General features: G+C 38.3%; 1 protein-coding gene and 1 non-coding gene across 2 annotated transcripts; one reads left to right on the top strand and one right to left on the bottom strand.

The window, feature by feature from the left end:
• Positions 1-915: 915 nt before the first annotated feature.
• LOC147474788 (small nucleolar RNA R71) lies at positions 916-1,021 on the bottom strand. The gene has a single exon (XR_015209951.1). It is a non-coding gene; the product is annotated as a small nucleolar RNA R71 (small nucleolar RNA).
• An 8,165-nt stretch (positions 1,022-9,186) lies between these two features.
• LOC147474787 (uncharacterized) lies at positions 9,187-16,141 on the top strand. The gene is given in 3 exon segments (XM_086585191.1): positions 9,187-9,961; positions 10,007-10,886; positions 10,889-16,141. Coding segments are annotated over 3 exon segments (1,983 nt in total). The 5' UTR covers positions 9,187-9,409; the 3' UTR covers positions 11,440-16,141.
• The last annotated feature ends 833 nt before the right edge of the window (positions 16,142-16,974 follow it).

The following is a 16,974-nucleotide window of genomic DNA, read 5'->3' as shown; positions in this document are numbered from 1 at the left end:
ATAAATCAGGCGTTGCTTGATTCTTGAAGCCCTAGACCAAAAAAATAAATTAAAATTAATCAACTAGAGCCCAAAGTAGTCACGCTCCTCCAGAAAATGACAAAAATATAGCCACGAGGATTTAGAGTAATCAGTTACCATATTCCGGTGGACCAACTACCTTCCTCACTCTCCTCCCCCAGATTCATCGTGAGTGAGATTCTTGGTAGCACACCACTTGGTGAAGTGACTGTCTACTATTCTGAGACGTGTAGGAGATCCATCCTAGTCTCGCGCCCAATTGTTCCCTTGAACAGGGCATAGTAAATTATAGACCAAGCAAAGTTTTCAAAACTCTATACTTGCACAAATGAATTTCGATTGTTTGAGCATACCTTGCATCGTTTGCGCATGTTAGGATAGTTTTGCGATCTTGCTAAAAGTGCATAATACTACGTTCAGGCACTACAGGTATTAGCAAGAATAAAACTTACTCACGTAGGAGAGCGTGTCATTCTAGACAATCTCCTATTTCTAGTCCTCCACCTACTAAGATGGCCGACGAAGTAGTGCAAGCGGAAGAGCCTCTTTCCAACTTCTACACATTAATACAAGATGGGCCTCCATCTTGTATACGACTCATACCGCTCACGAGCGACTTTCGCATTCCCCCAAACATGTTCAATCTTCTATCTATCTTTCACGGGTTTGAACACGAGTTACTGTATGAGCATCTACGCTGGATACATGAAGTATGTAATACTTTCCACCATTCGGGTGTAACCGACAATCAAATGAAGCTACGAGTGTTTCCTTTCACTCAAGTTGGTAAGAGTCATGCTTGGCTTCTTTCTCAGAAACCCAATTTTTTCGATACATGGGAAAAAGTTGTGTTCTTCTTCATGAAGAAGTACTTTCTGCCGAAGAAAATAGAAGAGATAAGAAGTAAGATATAGTTCTTCAGACAGAACCCGAGTGAAACATTTTCCGAAGCATGGGATAGATTCTTTTACCTACTTCATTCATGTCCTCACCATAAACTAGAAAAATCCACTCTTGTCCAATGTTTCTTCAAAGGTCTTCTCCAAGAACACAAAGTAACCCTCGACATCATGAGTAATGGTAATTTTTTGGATAGAGGTGCAACCGAAGCTTTAACCTTTCTTGAAAACCAAGTTGAAAATAGTACCCATTGGGGCGATATAAACAATTCCAAAACAACCCAACCCAATACATCTAAGGCTAGTGGTATTTTGAGGTGAAATCTGATCCAGAAATCAAAACTTTAATCGAAGCCCTCACAAAAAAGGTAGATGCCCTCACAACCAAACAAAAAGACCAAACCCCTAATCTTGTCATGAACATAAATACATCACCATGCAATTTCTGTTTAAGCTTAAATCATATAGATGCCACATGTCCCTTGATCACAAACCTATCATCACTTGAACCAAAAGAAGTATGTGCTTTCAATGTACCAAATGCACCATAGAGACAACATCCAAACTTTGCATGGACTAATATTTTACAAACCTAACTGTCACACCCCGAATTTTGACAGAATTCGGAAAAACAATATTTGTTCCTGACTCTTCGATCTTCGAGGTGTGACGCACTCTCAACTCCCAAAATCCATAATCAATTTAAATACGCGGATAATTAAAAACCAATAAAAATTTCGAATCAACAAAAGTTCTCTTCATTACAAAAATTCACAAATAAGATTAGGTTACAAATCTCTTTTCAATAACTCTTTATTTAAAATTACAAATGAAAATATACAAACATTGTCTAGACTGAAAATCTATATCACCTCAAAGGAAAACAAAACATATCCTGAAATGCAACGCTAACGCAAACTACAAGCAGCAACCAAACCTTCTTCAACACTAAACCTGTCAAGACTTATCAACTATGTTCATTTAATGAACACACCCGATAAGAAAACATGCAAATCGGGTCAGCATTATAAAAATTCTGGTGTGAGTAGCTCTAAAATACAATATATACTTATACATATATTTACACACTAAATAAGGCAGTTAGTTCCTCCACCGAGGCGCCTTAACATCCAATAAATAATACAACATCCTTAAGTACAATAATTAAGGCAGGTAGTTCCTCCACTGAGGCGCCTTAGCTTCCCAACAATAATACAAGGGCATTTAGTTCCTCCACCGAGGCGCCTTAGGTTCTAACTAAACTAATAACTAGCTAAGCCTATTCTATACTTATCGCATTTCATGCTCAATTACAGAGTGGGTCGTCTCTGCACAAGTAATTAGTTTGACCCCCCCTTCTGCAAAACCATATACAATCATATATTTAAAGATATACCGCTACCAACATATTACCATAATTATATTATTTAAGACTTTCTTTGCGTGTCCCTAAAATCACGTCGTATCTATGTCTTACCTAGTTTCCCTGGCTACCACAATCGCTTCCCAACGCTGAACATGTACATCCACATGCCTCCCCTCACATAATGAACCACTCCGTGCGTAACTACCCTGAGCGGGATGCCGCACACCAGGTAACCTTCACACGAAAGCCATTATGTGAGTACTTCCATTATTCGGCATAAAATATCGCGCATCTTGTTCTAATTTTGCGAACAGAATAATCAAGCCACTATTTGGCTACGCTAGAAGGGCCATTCAGATTCACTAAAACGTCAGAAGGGCCAATCACATTACTTACGCCCGAAGGGCCATTCAGATTCACTGAAACGCCAGAAGGGTCAATCATATCACATACGCCCATCACCAAGGCAAATCCCATGAGTTGTGGTAGCTAAGGTCTAGGATTTTCGTTACGTAATTTATTCAAGTGTCAGACATATATATCTCAGAATAATTCTTATTCTATCTCATGCCAGTATACTTAATTGTACTGAAGCTCAACGTTTCTCGTTATAATAAAATCCACATTATCACGTGTCAATATTATTCATTGCACGATATCCAAATATCTCTATATCAAATCTCGAAACTTATTATTTTACGTGTCAATTATATATTGCACTACACCATATGGAATATCTCAAGCCTTCATAAACACTACAATTCATTTAAGTAACAACTCATAATAGTAATCAATCATGTAACGTATTCGTTCAATATATTTATGTGAACTCAATTCACCATCAAAGGCACGCATTATTTCCATTTGTGCACAATATAAATAGTATATAAATAATCAAAATATAAGTCCATTCCACCAAATATCAAAATGAAATGACTTTAAAAAGAAAGAACAACTCAAGTCCAAATATCACGCATAATTATTCGAGTCCAAATCACAAGTCTTGTAAGAATTCCCCTCTTGTTACGTGCCAATATTTATATTCTTTATACACTACTCACATCAAATCTTAATTAGATAATGACAAACAAATTTATACAATTTCGACAATATTTTATTACTACCTTTGTCCATATTCTTAAATATGTGAAAATCTGGAAAAAAATTAACATTCCACAGTCAACGGTCAATGTCAAAGTCAACCTGTCATTGACAAAGTCAAACTGTCGTTTCCATGTTCAACAAGTTCAGGGTCATAGCCCTGGTTCATGGCTAAGGGCAAAGGTGCATGGCTCATGGGCTCATGACTAAGGAAATGGTTTGGACCCAACTAGCCGAGCCCAAACCCAAACCTTAGAACCCCGCCCCAAAACAAACTTGAAACTGGCCCAAAACTTTAATTGGTTCGGCCCAAAGAAAACTAAAGTGGTCGGACCCAAGAACAAAATAGAACTGGCCCAACCAAACAACTAAAACCGGGCCCAAAGAAACAAAATAGAACTGGCCCAACCAACCCAAATAGAATCGGACCCAAAGAAACAAAATAGAGCTCGGCCCAACAACTTAAACTAGCTAAGGCCCAAGCCCAACTGACCCAACACAGCTTCCTCCTCTAGCAGCTCTCTCCTCCACCACTTCCAGCCACCATCCACCACCCACCGACACTCCAAACCAACCCAAACCAGTTTGGTTTTTCACCCCCTGAAAAACCCCACATGCCGATACTACTCAATTAAATTTTCATTCCTCTTCCAAGATCGCATTTTTGCGCCATTAATGGACCTCCAAGCTTCAACAGTACCTTACCACCCATCGAAACAGTTGGGTTTTGATCCCCAACAAAATCCAACACTATACTATACAAAAAAAACTTGATTCCTTACCTCATTCACCCCTTACAGAAAAACTCGACCTCCATTGACGAGTCTTCGAGTTTTTTGTCAAAGCTTCAACAACTCCATCCGACCAACATTCAATCACCCATCACTAATCACAGTTTAACAGTTCAACAGCATCTACCAACCCAACAACATAATAGTTCATAATAAACATACAGAACCGATTTCTAATGGGTCATGCGCCTCCATTAACGAGTTCTCCGAGCTTGAACAGCTCCCTAATAATGTACCAACACAACCCAACGTTCATCCCTAAACCCCGACATCAGCCAAACATCAAAACTGTATACCAGTTCAACCCATTTACTGAACGATATTTTCTTTGGGCTTTAGTCGCCATTGACGCTCTTTCGAGCTTCAACAGTTCAAATCCAATTTCCAAGTTTCAACAGAGTTTAATCAGTTTTAATAGCGATAGTTTTAACAAGTTTTAACAATGACAGAACGAATATTAATAACAAAATAATTAACATGTTTCGTGAAATAGAAAACTAATCTACTCACCTTTATTAATATCTCGACGAATCCCTCCTAGTCCGAATCGTCGCGTCGCACTCCAACGCTCTAGGCAACGAGCTTTTATCTCCACCTCCATTCTTTTTTTATTTTATGTTTATCTCTCCACCCTATTTTCTAGAAAAATATGAATATATACTTGGGTTTGAAACCTAAGCCCAACACAGACTCGGGTCCCAAAAATCAGGCCCACATATCCCAAATCCAATCCAAAAATTTTAAACTAATTAATTAATTAATTAATAAATACGTATTTTAAATACAGGAGTTACACTAACCACCTCCAGATTTCAATAAACCACCAAATACATTCAAATAAGGACAAGGTACCTATAACAATCAGAATAGAGCATTGGTTCCATCCCAGTTCAACCAAAACTACCAAAACTCACCTATCAACAACCAAAGAGACCTAATTCCAATACACCATCAACTAGTGTCCAAATAGATAAGCCCGCCGAGATAATGTTATCTATCATGCAACAACAAACTCAAATCCTAGCATCCATGCAACAATCTCTGAACTTGTTAGCCCAAGACAAAACCCAAAAAGGTGTGTTCTCAGGTCAGGCTATTCCAAACCCTAAATCAACAAACACAATCTTTGAAGTGACAAGTGACGTGAATGAAGCAGGAGCACTAAGAACTCTTTCATGGTCATCCTATCTACGAGGATTAAATCCTCTTTTCTGTGATGTATTCCTTCCCCATTCCATTTTAGTTTTTTGCTTTAAAAGGAATATATCAATAAAGTAACCGGACCCTCCATTTAGAGTGTGTGGTTTTAAGTGCCGGAGCCTTGAGTCCACGTATATCTCGCATATTCTTTGTAAAACACTTTTTACTCGTCGTTTGAGTAAGTGTGACCCTATGGAGCGAGTATACAATTTTTCTTTTCTTTATTTTACATTCATTTTCAAAATAATTTTCTTTCCTTGTTTTCTGCCTTACATAAGTTCTTTCCTTCAATCTTCACTATTAACGTTTGAATAGTATTTCCTCTATAACAAAGAGATGTGAAACAAAGCAGAGGTGAGATGGTGATTGAGTGGAGGTGTCTTACGGTTGTTTTTCATAGTTGTTTTGCATGCTTCGTCTTATATAGGTATGCCAAACCATGGGATGGTTGGCAATTATATCCCTTTTAATTCAAAAAAGATTTCCTTCTGTAGGTGATTTCTAGTTGTTTCGAGTTTCGTCTTACAATCTAGTTGGAATTACTTTAACTAGGGCTAACTAGATAATAGGAGAGGAGAGACTAGATTATCTAGAAATAGAGCTAATCATCTTTACTAGATTTGCCTACTTGCAAAACAAGAGATGGAAGATCTAGAGTGGCCAAACCATGGGATGGTTTGCAATTAGAGTCACCTAAATTCAAAAATCTTTTCCTTCTACTGGGTAGATCACTCTCCTTATATTGATTTTTCTTAGAAGTTTCTCTTTTTCTGTTATTGTTTTAAGTAATTTAGGAACAAAAGCTAATGTTGTTGAAGTGGCCGGATGATGACACATTGATATGTTTTATGGAGAAGAACAATTGGGAGTCTTGGGTGATAGATTCTGGCGCATCGTTTCATGCTATCTCAAATCGAAGTTCTTTAAGAACTACACCGAAGATGACTTAGGCGGTGTTTCTTGGTGATGATCAACCTTGTAACATTGTTGGCAAGGATGATGTGTAAATCAAATTGAAAAGGTTTGCATGGAAATTGAGGGATGTGAGACATGTCCCTGATTTGATGAAGAACTCAATTTTTGTGGGGCAGTTGACAGATGAAGGTTATATGACAACCTTTACTGGTGATGCTTAGAGGGTATCTAGGGGTTCTATGACAGTGGCAGAAGGAAAGAATAATGATACTCTCTATAGAACCATAAATGCATGTGGTTCAATTGTTGTTGCGTATAACAAAGAGAATATGGATGGGTGGCACTGCAGACTTGGTCACGTGAGTGAGAAAGGAATGCAAGTCCTTCACTCAGTTGGAAAACTACCCATGTTACAGTTGACTGAATTTGGCTTCTATGAGAATTGCGTTGGAGAACAAAAGCGGGTGAGTTTTCAGAATGTGGGCGGACCTCTGAAAGCATAAAAGCTTGAGTTCGTCCATATATATGTCTGGTGACCAGCTACAGTCTCTTCCCATGGTAGAAAGTCATATGTTGTGACTTTCATTGATGACCACATGTGAAAGGTGTGGGCATATTTCTTGAGACATAAATTTGATGATTATGAAGTGTTCAAGAAGTGTAAGGCAAAGGTTGAGAATGAGACAGGCTTGAGGGTGAAAGAGCTGAGATTCGGTGAAAGAGGAGAGTATGTTGATACAGGTTTCAAGATCGATTGTGTAGATAATGGAATGAAGATGGAATATACTATGTTAGGTATGCCTCAACAGAATGGGGTGGCAGAGTGTATGAACATATCACTAACAGAAAAAGCTAAGTGTATGTGTACACTAGCAGGGATGCCCAAGTAGTTCTGGGCAGAAGCCAAGCATAGTAGCTTACCTGATCAATAGAGAATCGCCAGTATTATTGCTACGTACTGATGGTGGTATGCCCCAATGTTATGATAAAACATTGGAGGTTGATGATACGAGCCAGTGGGAGCTTGCACTGAAGAATGAGATGAAGTCCCTCATCTCTTATTACATAGTGATATTCTCTCCAGTTGTGAAACTGAATACTACGATGTCAGTGTCGAGTATTGTTGCAGCAGAAAATTTACACCTTAAGCAATTAGATGTGAAAATTATCTTCCTCCATGGTGACCAAGAGGAAGAGATGTGTGTGCAGCAACGTGAGTATTTCATTGAATTGGGTAGAGAGAATATGGTATACAAGCTAAGAAAGAGTTTGTATAAGACACAAGCCCCTAGGCGTGCAATGGTACATTGTTTGCACACGCCCAAATATTTCCCGTGCAGTGGGAGATGTTAACAGGTTGATGACCAATCATGGCAAGAAGTATTGGGAAGTAGTAAAGTGGATACTGCGAGGTGATATCTCTTCCTCCCAAATTGAAGAATCCAAAATATAATCTTTAACGATATGACCTGCAAGGAAGTGAATCCTAACGTTGTTACATAGAATTCATTATTTTTCTTCAATACTTTGCAAAGTTTCTAATTGCTTTAGTCATGGTTTTTAAGGTACGATTCTATTTCTAATTTTTTTTTATTGTTACACTTTCTCTTATGGAGTTAGGTCAAGTTGTATGAACCTAGTGTAAAGTAGGGGTGGGCAATGGGCCCGGTCGGGCTAGCCCGGCCCTAAACATTTAAAGCCTTTCAGTTATTAGGGTCGGGCCAGCCCGGCCCTAAAGTCTCTATAGGGCCGGGTCACAGGTCTAAATTTCAAGCCCTGACCCTACCCTAAGCCCTCTTTAACAGTTTAGGGCCGAGTCGGGCCGAGCCTATATATTTTCTTCTTTTTACTGTATCAGTTTTAAAACTCATTTATATTACAAAAATATTTCAAAGATTTGCAAACTCAAAGTCCCACCACTTTGAAATTTGAATAACAACCAATCTAGTAATAATTCTTGATAAGTCCAACAATTTAAAATGCATATCCACAATCTAATAAACTGAAGTACATAGAGACTCATATTTATATTTCAAAATTACAATTAAAATGCACAAGACACATTTTGGAATGAGCTTTCACTGACATAAATCCGTTATTTCTTGTACTCAAATCTCATCAAAATTACATTTAACATTGAAGAACACAAAGACAAATAAGAGTATGGAATGTGTTTTTACTGACGTCAACCTATTTTTCATTAGGCTAGTGCCCAGTGCTCATTATTGTTCTTGGCGACTAGGTTAGACGGGGAGTTGTGAGGTGTACGTGAGTTGTGAGATGGAAACAATTAGGTTTACAAGTTTTTATGATATAAGACAAGTTATTAGAAGTACCTATACGATAAGTGATAAATTACAAAGGACAGTGTTATTTTAATTGAAAATATGTAACAAAGAGTTGGATAGTTTTAGTTGTGTATTTTATAGTGAAATTATAACTAGGGCTTGGTTAGGGTCGGGCCTATGTTTCATAACCTTAGCCCTGACCCTGCCTTAGAAGGCATTAGGGCCGGGTCGGCCCTGCCCTAAAGTCTGTGAGGGCTTTAGTTGTGAGAGTTTTATAGGGCTTAAGATCGGATCGGTCAGGGCCGGGTTAAGGTCGTTAGGGCCAAATTCCCACCCCTAGTGTAAAGTATCTAGATAATATTAACACTGTATTAAGTTTGTCAAATAATCTCTCCCCAGTCCCCACCATGAATACTGAACATATGCAACTATTCGGTTTTCTTAGGCAATCGCAAGTAGATAATAAAGTTTTTAACTCAAGTTTGATATGTTGAATGTTCTATCAAAACAAACCGGAAGTGATTCAATTGAGATTTTCTTATGTGCCTTACGAATTTAGATGATGATCATCCTATTCTAATTTTCTGAACCTACACCATCTTAATCGATATTCACCTTGAGAAATAAATATGAAAAATATCTCATGAGATTCATTTCTTAGAGTTTGCTCGGGTTTTGGGCTTCTTGGGTTGTGCTCGGGTTTTGGGCTTCCACTTTTAATGAGAAAAAGAGGGTTTCATTGTTCTGGTCGACACTCAACTGTTGCAGTTTATTATCGAAAAAACAACAAAAAAAAAAACTCAACTGTTTTGCAGCCGTTAGCTCAAAATGGCGATGTTAAGAAGGGTTTCTTCTGGTACTCTCTCTCCTATCTTGCATTCTCTTTCCTTCTTTCGTTTCAAAACTACTACTACTACGTATCGCCCACGTCAATCATCAACCACTTCTGCCGATAAAAACCGTCTTCATTTTGATTTATTAGACAAATTGGTTAGAGATCGTTGTAAATTTGGAACCCTTGAGCTTGACGAGGCATTGGGTTTCTTTAATGAGTTGATTCGGTATCGACCCTTGCCTTCCATTCACCCATTTACTCAATTTCTAGGAGCCCTTGTCAAGACCAAACACTATTCTACTGTTTTGTCCATGTACAATGCAATGGCTTCTGCTGGAGTCCAACCGAGTATTGTGACGCTTAACACCTTGATCAATTGCTGCTCTTGTATGGGTCGGGTGGATTTTGGGTTTGCTGTTTTGGGGACTATTCTGAAACGTGGGTTTCAACCGGATGCTTTTACTTTTAACACTCTACTTAAGGGGATGTTTTTGGAGGGAAAACCGACACCTGCTTTGGTATTGTTTGAAAAAATAGTGGCAAATTGATATCAATGCAATGTAGTCACTTATGGGGTTGTCACCAATTAGTTCTGCAAATCATTAAATTCAGATACTGCCCTTCAATTGATGAGCTCAATGGAAAAGGAAAAACTTAAGCCGGACATCCACATATACAGTATGATCATTGACTGTCTTTGCAAGCAAAACCGGGTGTATGATGACTTCAATCTCTTTCAGAAAATGGTTGACAAGGGAGTTGTCCCAGATGTCATTACTTTCAACTCTTTAATTCTTGGACTATGCAGCATTCGTCAACTGAAAGGAGCCATCAGCTTCTTTGAAGATATGTCGAAAAGGAGCATCTCACCGAATGTAGTAACCTTCAACATTCTTGTCGATGCCCTTGGCAATGAGGGTAGGACCAGTGAAGCACTTCAGGTGTTAGAATTGATGCTTCAAAGAGGTATAACGCCTGATGTCGTCACAAATAATTCTTTGATTCATGGCCTATGTATCTCCAGTAATTGGAACAAGGCAGTTGAATTGTTACATGATATGATCAGTCGAGGAATCTTGCCAGATGTGACAACATACAATATTTTGGTTGATACATATTGCAAAGAAGGGAAACTTAGTGAGGCACATCAACTATTAGAGGAGATGATTCAAATAAATGTGGCGCCTAACACTCTTAGATACAACTCTTTGATGGATGGGTGTTGTTTGCAGGGTCGAATGGAAAAGGCTGCAAATGTTTTTGATTTAATGGTGGATGCTAGTCTGGAACCTAATATTGTTAGCTATAATACAATGATTAATGGTTATTGCAAGGCTAAGAGATTAGATGAGACTATGCAACTTTATGAGAATTTGAAGTGCAAGTGCTTGAATCCTGATGTTGTTACATATAACACCCTTATTGGTGGGCTATGTAAGGTTGGGAGGGTTGTGGACGCAAAGAAATTTTTGAAGACATGCAAACTCATGGATTAAGTCCAGATATTCTCACATATGGTACTTTAATAGAAGGTTTGTGTGCTAACAGTGGTCTTTCTGAAGCCATGGAATTGTTTCATTTGATGGAAAGAAATGGGTTAAGAGCTCATGTTGTGATTTATAACAGTATTATTCACTACATGTGCAAAGAAGGAAAGTTGTTGGAAGCCAAAGAACTATTTTACAGCCTTTCTTCAAAAGAGGTGTTGCCCAACACCATAACATATACCACAATGATCAATAGCTTTTGTAAGGAGGGCATGTTAATTGATGCTCAAAGTTTGTTCATAAAGATGGAAAAGAATAGTATAGCTCCAGATGACCTTACTTTCAATATCATGGTTCAAGGATTTCTCAAGGAAAAAGATATTCAAAAGGCACTCCAATTTCATAAAGCAATGATTGACAGGGGTTTCTCAGTGAATGTTGAAACTACATCTATGATATTGCATGTGCTTGTGACAGATGAAACGAATGACAAAGACAGGGAGATTCTTCATAAGTTCTTGTTGAGTGACAAATAAAGGCGTTAGTATGCATGTTGATTGATGGCTAATTCTCCAAGGACTTATTCTTAATAACATTTCCTTGTGAAGATTCCAACCAATCCCACCAGGATGATGAACTCTGTAAGTTGTTTTCTTCATCCATTCTTTTGCTAATTTATGTGTCAACACAAAGTGTGTACTTGTCTCCTGTCTCCATATATAGGATGTGCATCTTTGCATATATTATGTGCTTCACTTGTTATCTGATTTTTACTTATTATTATTATAATGTGCTTCACTTGTTTAATTTTTTCTTCTTATTATTATTATAATTATATTATATTATTATTATTATTACTAGAAAACCAAGAAGGGCGGTGAAAACTGACGTTAGGTCTAGACTTTATGAAGGAAGAGAAAAAGAAGAAGAAAATAAGTAAAAAAGAAGAATTAAAGAAAGGTGTGCAGGAATTTGGTGGTTGGTCGAGAGAAAAGTAAAGAAGAAGAATTAAAAGAAATGTGTGTGTGATTTTGATGGTTTTGGTTGAGAGAAAGATGGGGGATTTTGAGGAAGAAGAGAATGAAGAAGAAAGTGTTACACACACTTTTGTGATGACGGACAGACATTGAAATTTTGGGCCCCTAGACCCAAAAGACCTACTAACATCGGTCAATTATTATTATTATTGTTATTGTTCTTGTTCTTGTTATTTTATTTTATTTTTTTCATTTTTTTCCATATCATAACACATGTCACATGGGCACCTAAACTGCTATAGTGATAATTCCGACCATTCAACTTCAGTCATTATTCAAAAAAAAATAGATGTCTGCATATGTGCTAATGGACGAATGTACAATTCTAACTTTTGTGTATGGGATATTATCATCTGCTATACGAATGAACTCATTGATAAATTTTGATGACTTGTATAATTTTTATCTTTATAAGTTCTGATGTAGTCTTAGAGGGCAGTACTTTTTCTAACATGTTTTCCACTCTATAGGAGTACCTTTTTAATTGGTCCAATAAAAGTTTTGTGTGGTCCTAATTCCTAATACATGCATAGTTTTCTAATTGATTCTTTCTCTAATTGATCCTTGCAACTATTTTAAGGCGTTCTAATATATTTATGAAATGATTGAGTGGAAATTATTACCTTATGCTGAATCTGTATTATTGGTAGTGATACTTGTGACGACGTGTTTACCATAAACGTCCTTCTTAAAGGTGGATGCATGAAAATAGATACCATATACTTAAGGGTGCATGCCACACATTATTATTGTTTATGGAAGAGTATACTACTGCTCTGTATTTGGCTCTAATTATTGATGAATTCTTTGTTTAATAATAGGTGTTACTTGTTAGCCTATCCAAAAGCCCTAATTGTTATGTAATCTGTGGAGTTGTAGACCCTCAGGGTGATTTTCCTGTTTGTTTGGCAAGAGCCTTATTGTAATGAGTGTTGATGGCATATGAGTATTCTGTGGTTTAATCTAATACTGATGGAGTTACTATCAAAACAATTGATTGGTTGGAATGCTTAGGAATAGAAAAACCTTATAAGACACGGGGACCAGGGTAGAAACCTTCTTGCTATTAGAAATAAGCAAATCATAGCCAAAAATTGATATATTTGCAATCATTGGAAGTTTTTACAGTCTTGATGGCCCATTAGTAACAATTGGAATGGAAATGTTGTGGGGACAAAACCCACGACCTATGTTACTCTTCTTCTCCGTTTCAATCTCTTTCTTCAAAATCGAGTAGATCCCTCAATTGTCTCTGTATAGACATCAATTTCTTCTTCAGCTGACTATACCTTGATTTCGGATGGAGGTTGTGGTTGAATCAAGTTTTGGTTGGTAGTATTGAAGGCTTATTTGATTTCTACTGGAGAACTCACATCTGGTTGGCCTGGTTCACATGATAGATTGGTTAAGAAGGTGGTCGGGTAAAAATACAACGAAAATGCTCCAAAGAAGATGACAGCTCCCAAGAGCTCAGATTTGCCACTAGTACTAAACTCCTTGTCTGGTCTAGTTTATCTTTCAAATGCGCGACAAATCTATAACACCAAATCAGATAAGTTTGATATTTCAATATTTGATATCCGCTCCGCTGTGCAACCTTTGTGTTTCTTTTATGTCGTTTTCAAGTTCCCTCTCTTGGTGAAGGCTAGGGCCAATTCTTAGTAGTTTCTCCTTTTCTTTATTTTAAGTAGTTTATTTCTTGTGGACATGACAGCCATTAGCAAGCAATTTGTCTGCATAATAGGTGGATTACCCTATATAACAAGTGTAGTGTAGCTCATAACCTTCGCATATCAAGATCTTAGTCAATTTTATAGTCGCATGCGTTTACGGTTACATTTATAACATGCAATAATTGTACTGTTATTCTCTTCATCACGGTAATGATAAACTGTTTGTATGAATGCCTATTGAGCACGTAATAAAATAGCAAACACTAGATGCCAATACGTTATATTTGGATTTAAATTCCAGCACGTTACCTTAGCATGTTAGCTTAACACATTACCTGAGATGATATCATGTGACTCTAGCATTCAAACTATATTATTCATTTATTCCCATAACATATTTTCTTGTCATGCCTTTATAACATCTATGGTAGTAGTGCAAGATGAATTTTCAGGTAGCAAATTTCCAGTATCGTATTTCAGAAGACAATACCACAACTATCTCCATGTCCTGTAGCAATCGACGTCTTGTAGCGCTTTCCAGCAACTTCTCAATAAACTGAAGGAACGTCCTCCCAGTCAAAGCACAACAATGACGACTCCCACCACGCTATCAACCAAGCATCCCACTGCTGGGGATGCTGGCACGCTTGCTCAATCGGATCCCTGACTCACTATAGCTCACTTTATCGCGGGCGATTCTCTTCGTCAAAGGGACATTATTTGCTCAAGGCATTCGATCAATTCTAGCGGCACGTATTACCGCACAATTTGCTATGACGAACTGCCAAACTCGATCAATGAACAGTGCAGACACTTGGTCCACGCACTACCGAATTCCATTAAAGCAAGGCTCTAGATCAGGTCCATTGCTGTATCGACTCCATAACCCTTGATATCTCTTGACTTGATTTCCACGAGATTGCTCAAGACGTCACTCATCTATTTCAGCCAGCTAAGTATACGCTTCTTACTCCATCACTTTTATCTTACAATTTCGAAAAGCTAAGTATTTCCAATTCTGCTATTTGTACTTCATTAACTCGAATGCTGTTGTACCAAATAATCTGGCATCTCTCTTTTACAATTACACTTTGCTATCACCACACCCACATTGAGTTCTTTCCCACACATGCTACAAATTCTAGTCTCGATACTGATCCAAGAGATTAGTTTCCATATTGTCATTCTTTGGCAAGTATTGTTGCACTTATTAAGCCTGCATTGTTAGATTTTGGCAAGTTTTCTCTTTTTGACTAGCTTGTGCTTCAGCTAGAACTGGACAGTTACAAGACATAGGTGACCTGGAGAACGCCCATCAGCTGTTTCTCCAAGACGTTATATTTTTTACTACTAAACACTTCACTTGATCTTCACTCGCATATTACGTCACAAGCTACTTACATGCTGATTTTTCACAAGGCTTCTCTGCCAGCAATTATAAGAATCCAACTTCCACTGGACCATCTCAAGCTTATTCTCATACAAAGCAGAACGATGCAGTTTATAAGCCCTCCCTCATGGCAATGGAGTCCAATCACTATCAAAAAATTCTCGGAATCTCCCTATGGCTGCCAACACCCACTGGTTTCTCATCAGTTTGAATCGAGATAAGTTTTTACTTCACTTCTTATTATTTAATCACCAAAATCAGTTGAGCTTATCCATTTCTTCTATTTTGGTAGTCAACACTTAAGCACGTTTTCTTTCACCTTCCTGGTTACCTACTGGTACTTGAAGTTAAACACCTTATCATATTATCTTAACACGACATATACATCTGCATACCTGTTTCAGAACATCATTTGTTTTACATGGTAACATCAAGCTACTTTGATATTGTCATCTGGTTAGAACACCTGCTTTCGAACGTTAGTCTCTCTAGATAGCATGACGTTGCTTTCCTCACATTGTTTGCTACTTTAAAACGTTAACCTCGCTGTGGTGGATGGTCTACTTGTATTATTGTATTACCAATATCTCTTACCATACAAATGTGTGATTACTTGTGAATCACCAATGGCTTCAAGGTTGAAATGGTAGTGCAGCTGATTCTAGTTTACCTATCGATCTGCTAGATGACAATTATACTCCAAAAAATGAAAAGGGCATGAATGGGTGTCCTAATTAACACTTGGGGGCAAGATGATATTCGGATCCAATAGTTACATTTGTTAGTTGATCCCTGGCTTAGTATAGCTATTTTCTAGTTGCTACTATGATGACACATGGCTTGACTATATCTTATGGGAATCCCTTTATCAATCTTTTGCAGCTACGAAACTAGCTATAAATATTGAAGTTTTGCTCCTGTATGACTACATTAATTATTTCTAATGTTTGACGTTGTCTTTTTCTTCCCCTGACAATTTATTTCAATTAGAGTACCAATATTTGTAACCTACAAAGGTACAACTTGTGTATTAATATACCATTTATGGCTACAGAGTTGCAACAATTGTTAATGGTCTTCTTATACTGAAGTTGTGGCATGTGGATTTGGTTGTAATAATATGGATTTATTGTCTTAATTTTGATTTCATGCTGGTGATGGGTATTCATTATAGAGAGAGATAACAAAAGGCTTGCTTTCATTGACAAGAAAAGAGATGCCCACAACTTGTGTGACCTTGTGCTACTATTGTGGATTGAAGGTCCTAGGTTGAAAAGTTTGCAAGTCCTAGACGCGGTGTTTGGGCCCTCCGAAACATGAAAAGGTCACAAGTCTACTGAATGTACACAGTCTTGAGTATATGATCGCAGCTGCCAAAGACCGGGGGGGCATGAGCCCTTCACGGAATCAACTTGGGGGCAAACAAAGCAACGCCCTTTTGCCAAAGGGGGGGGGGGGGGGGAATCAATTTGGGGCAAATTGAGCTGCCCCCAACTACCAAAGACTGCGTGGGGTATGAGCACTCCGCGGAATCAACTTGGGGGCAAACTGAGTTGTCCCCACCTGCCAAAGACCGCAGGGGGGATGAACCCTCCGCGGAATCAATTTGGGGGCAAATTGAGCTGCTCCCAACTGCCAAAGACCACGTGGGGTATGAGCCTTCCGCGGAATCAACTTGAGTCAAACTGAGCTGCCCCCAACTGCCAAAGACGGCGGGGGGATGAGCCCTTCATGGAATCAACTTGTGGGGGCAAAGCGGGGCCCCTATTTGCCAAAGACCATTTGGGGTGATGTGCCATCCGCGGAATTAATTTGGGGGCAAATTGAGCTGCTCCCAACTGCCAAAGACCGCGTGGGGTATGAGCTTTCCGCAGGATCAACTTAGGGGCAAACTAAGCTAGCCCAATTGCTAAAACATGAGGGGATGAGCACTCCAGCGGAATCAACAAGGGGCAAAGCGAGTTGTCCCCG

Source organism: Coptis chinensis, chromosome 9 (genome assembly GCF_015680905.1).
Source record: "Coptis chinensis isolate HL-2020 chromosome 9, ASM1568090v1, whole genome shotgun sequence".
Lineage (NCBI taxonomy): Eukaryota > Viridiplantae > Streptophyta > Magnoliopsida > Ranunculales > Ranunculaceae > Coptis > Coptis chinensis.
Note: the sequence above shows the minus strand (reverse complement) of the source record. Positions and strands in the feature narration are given on the sequence as shown.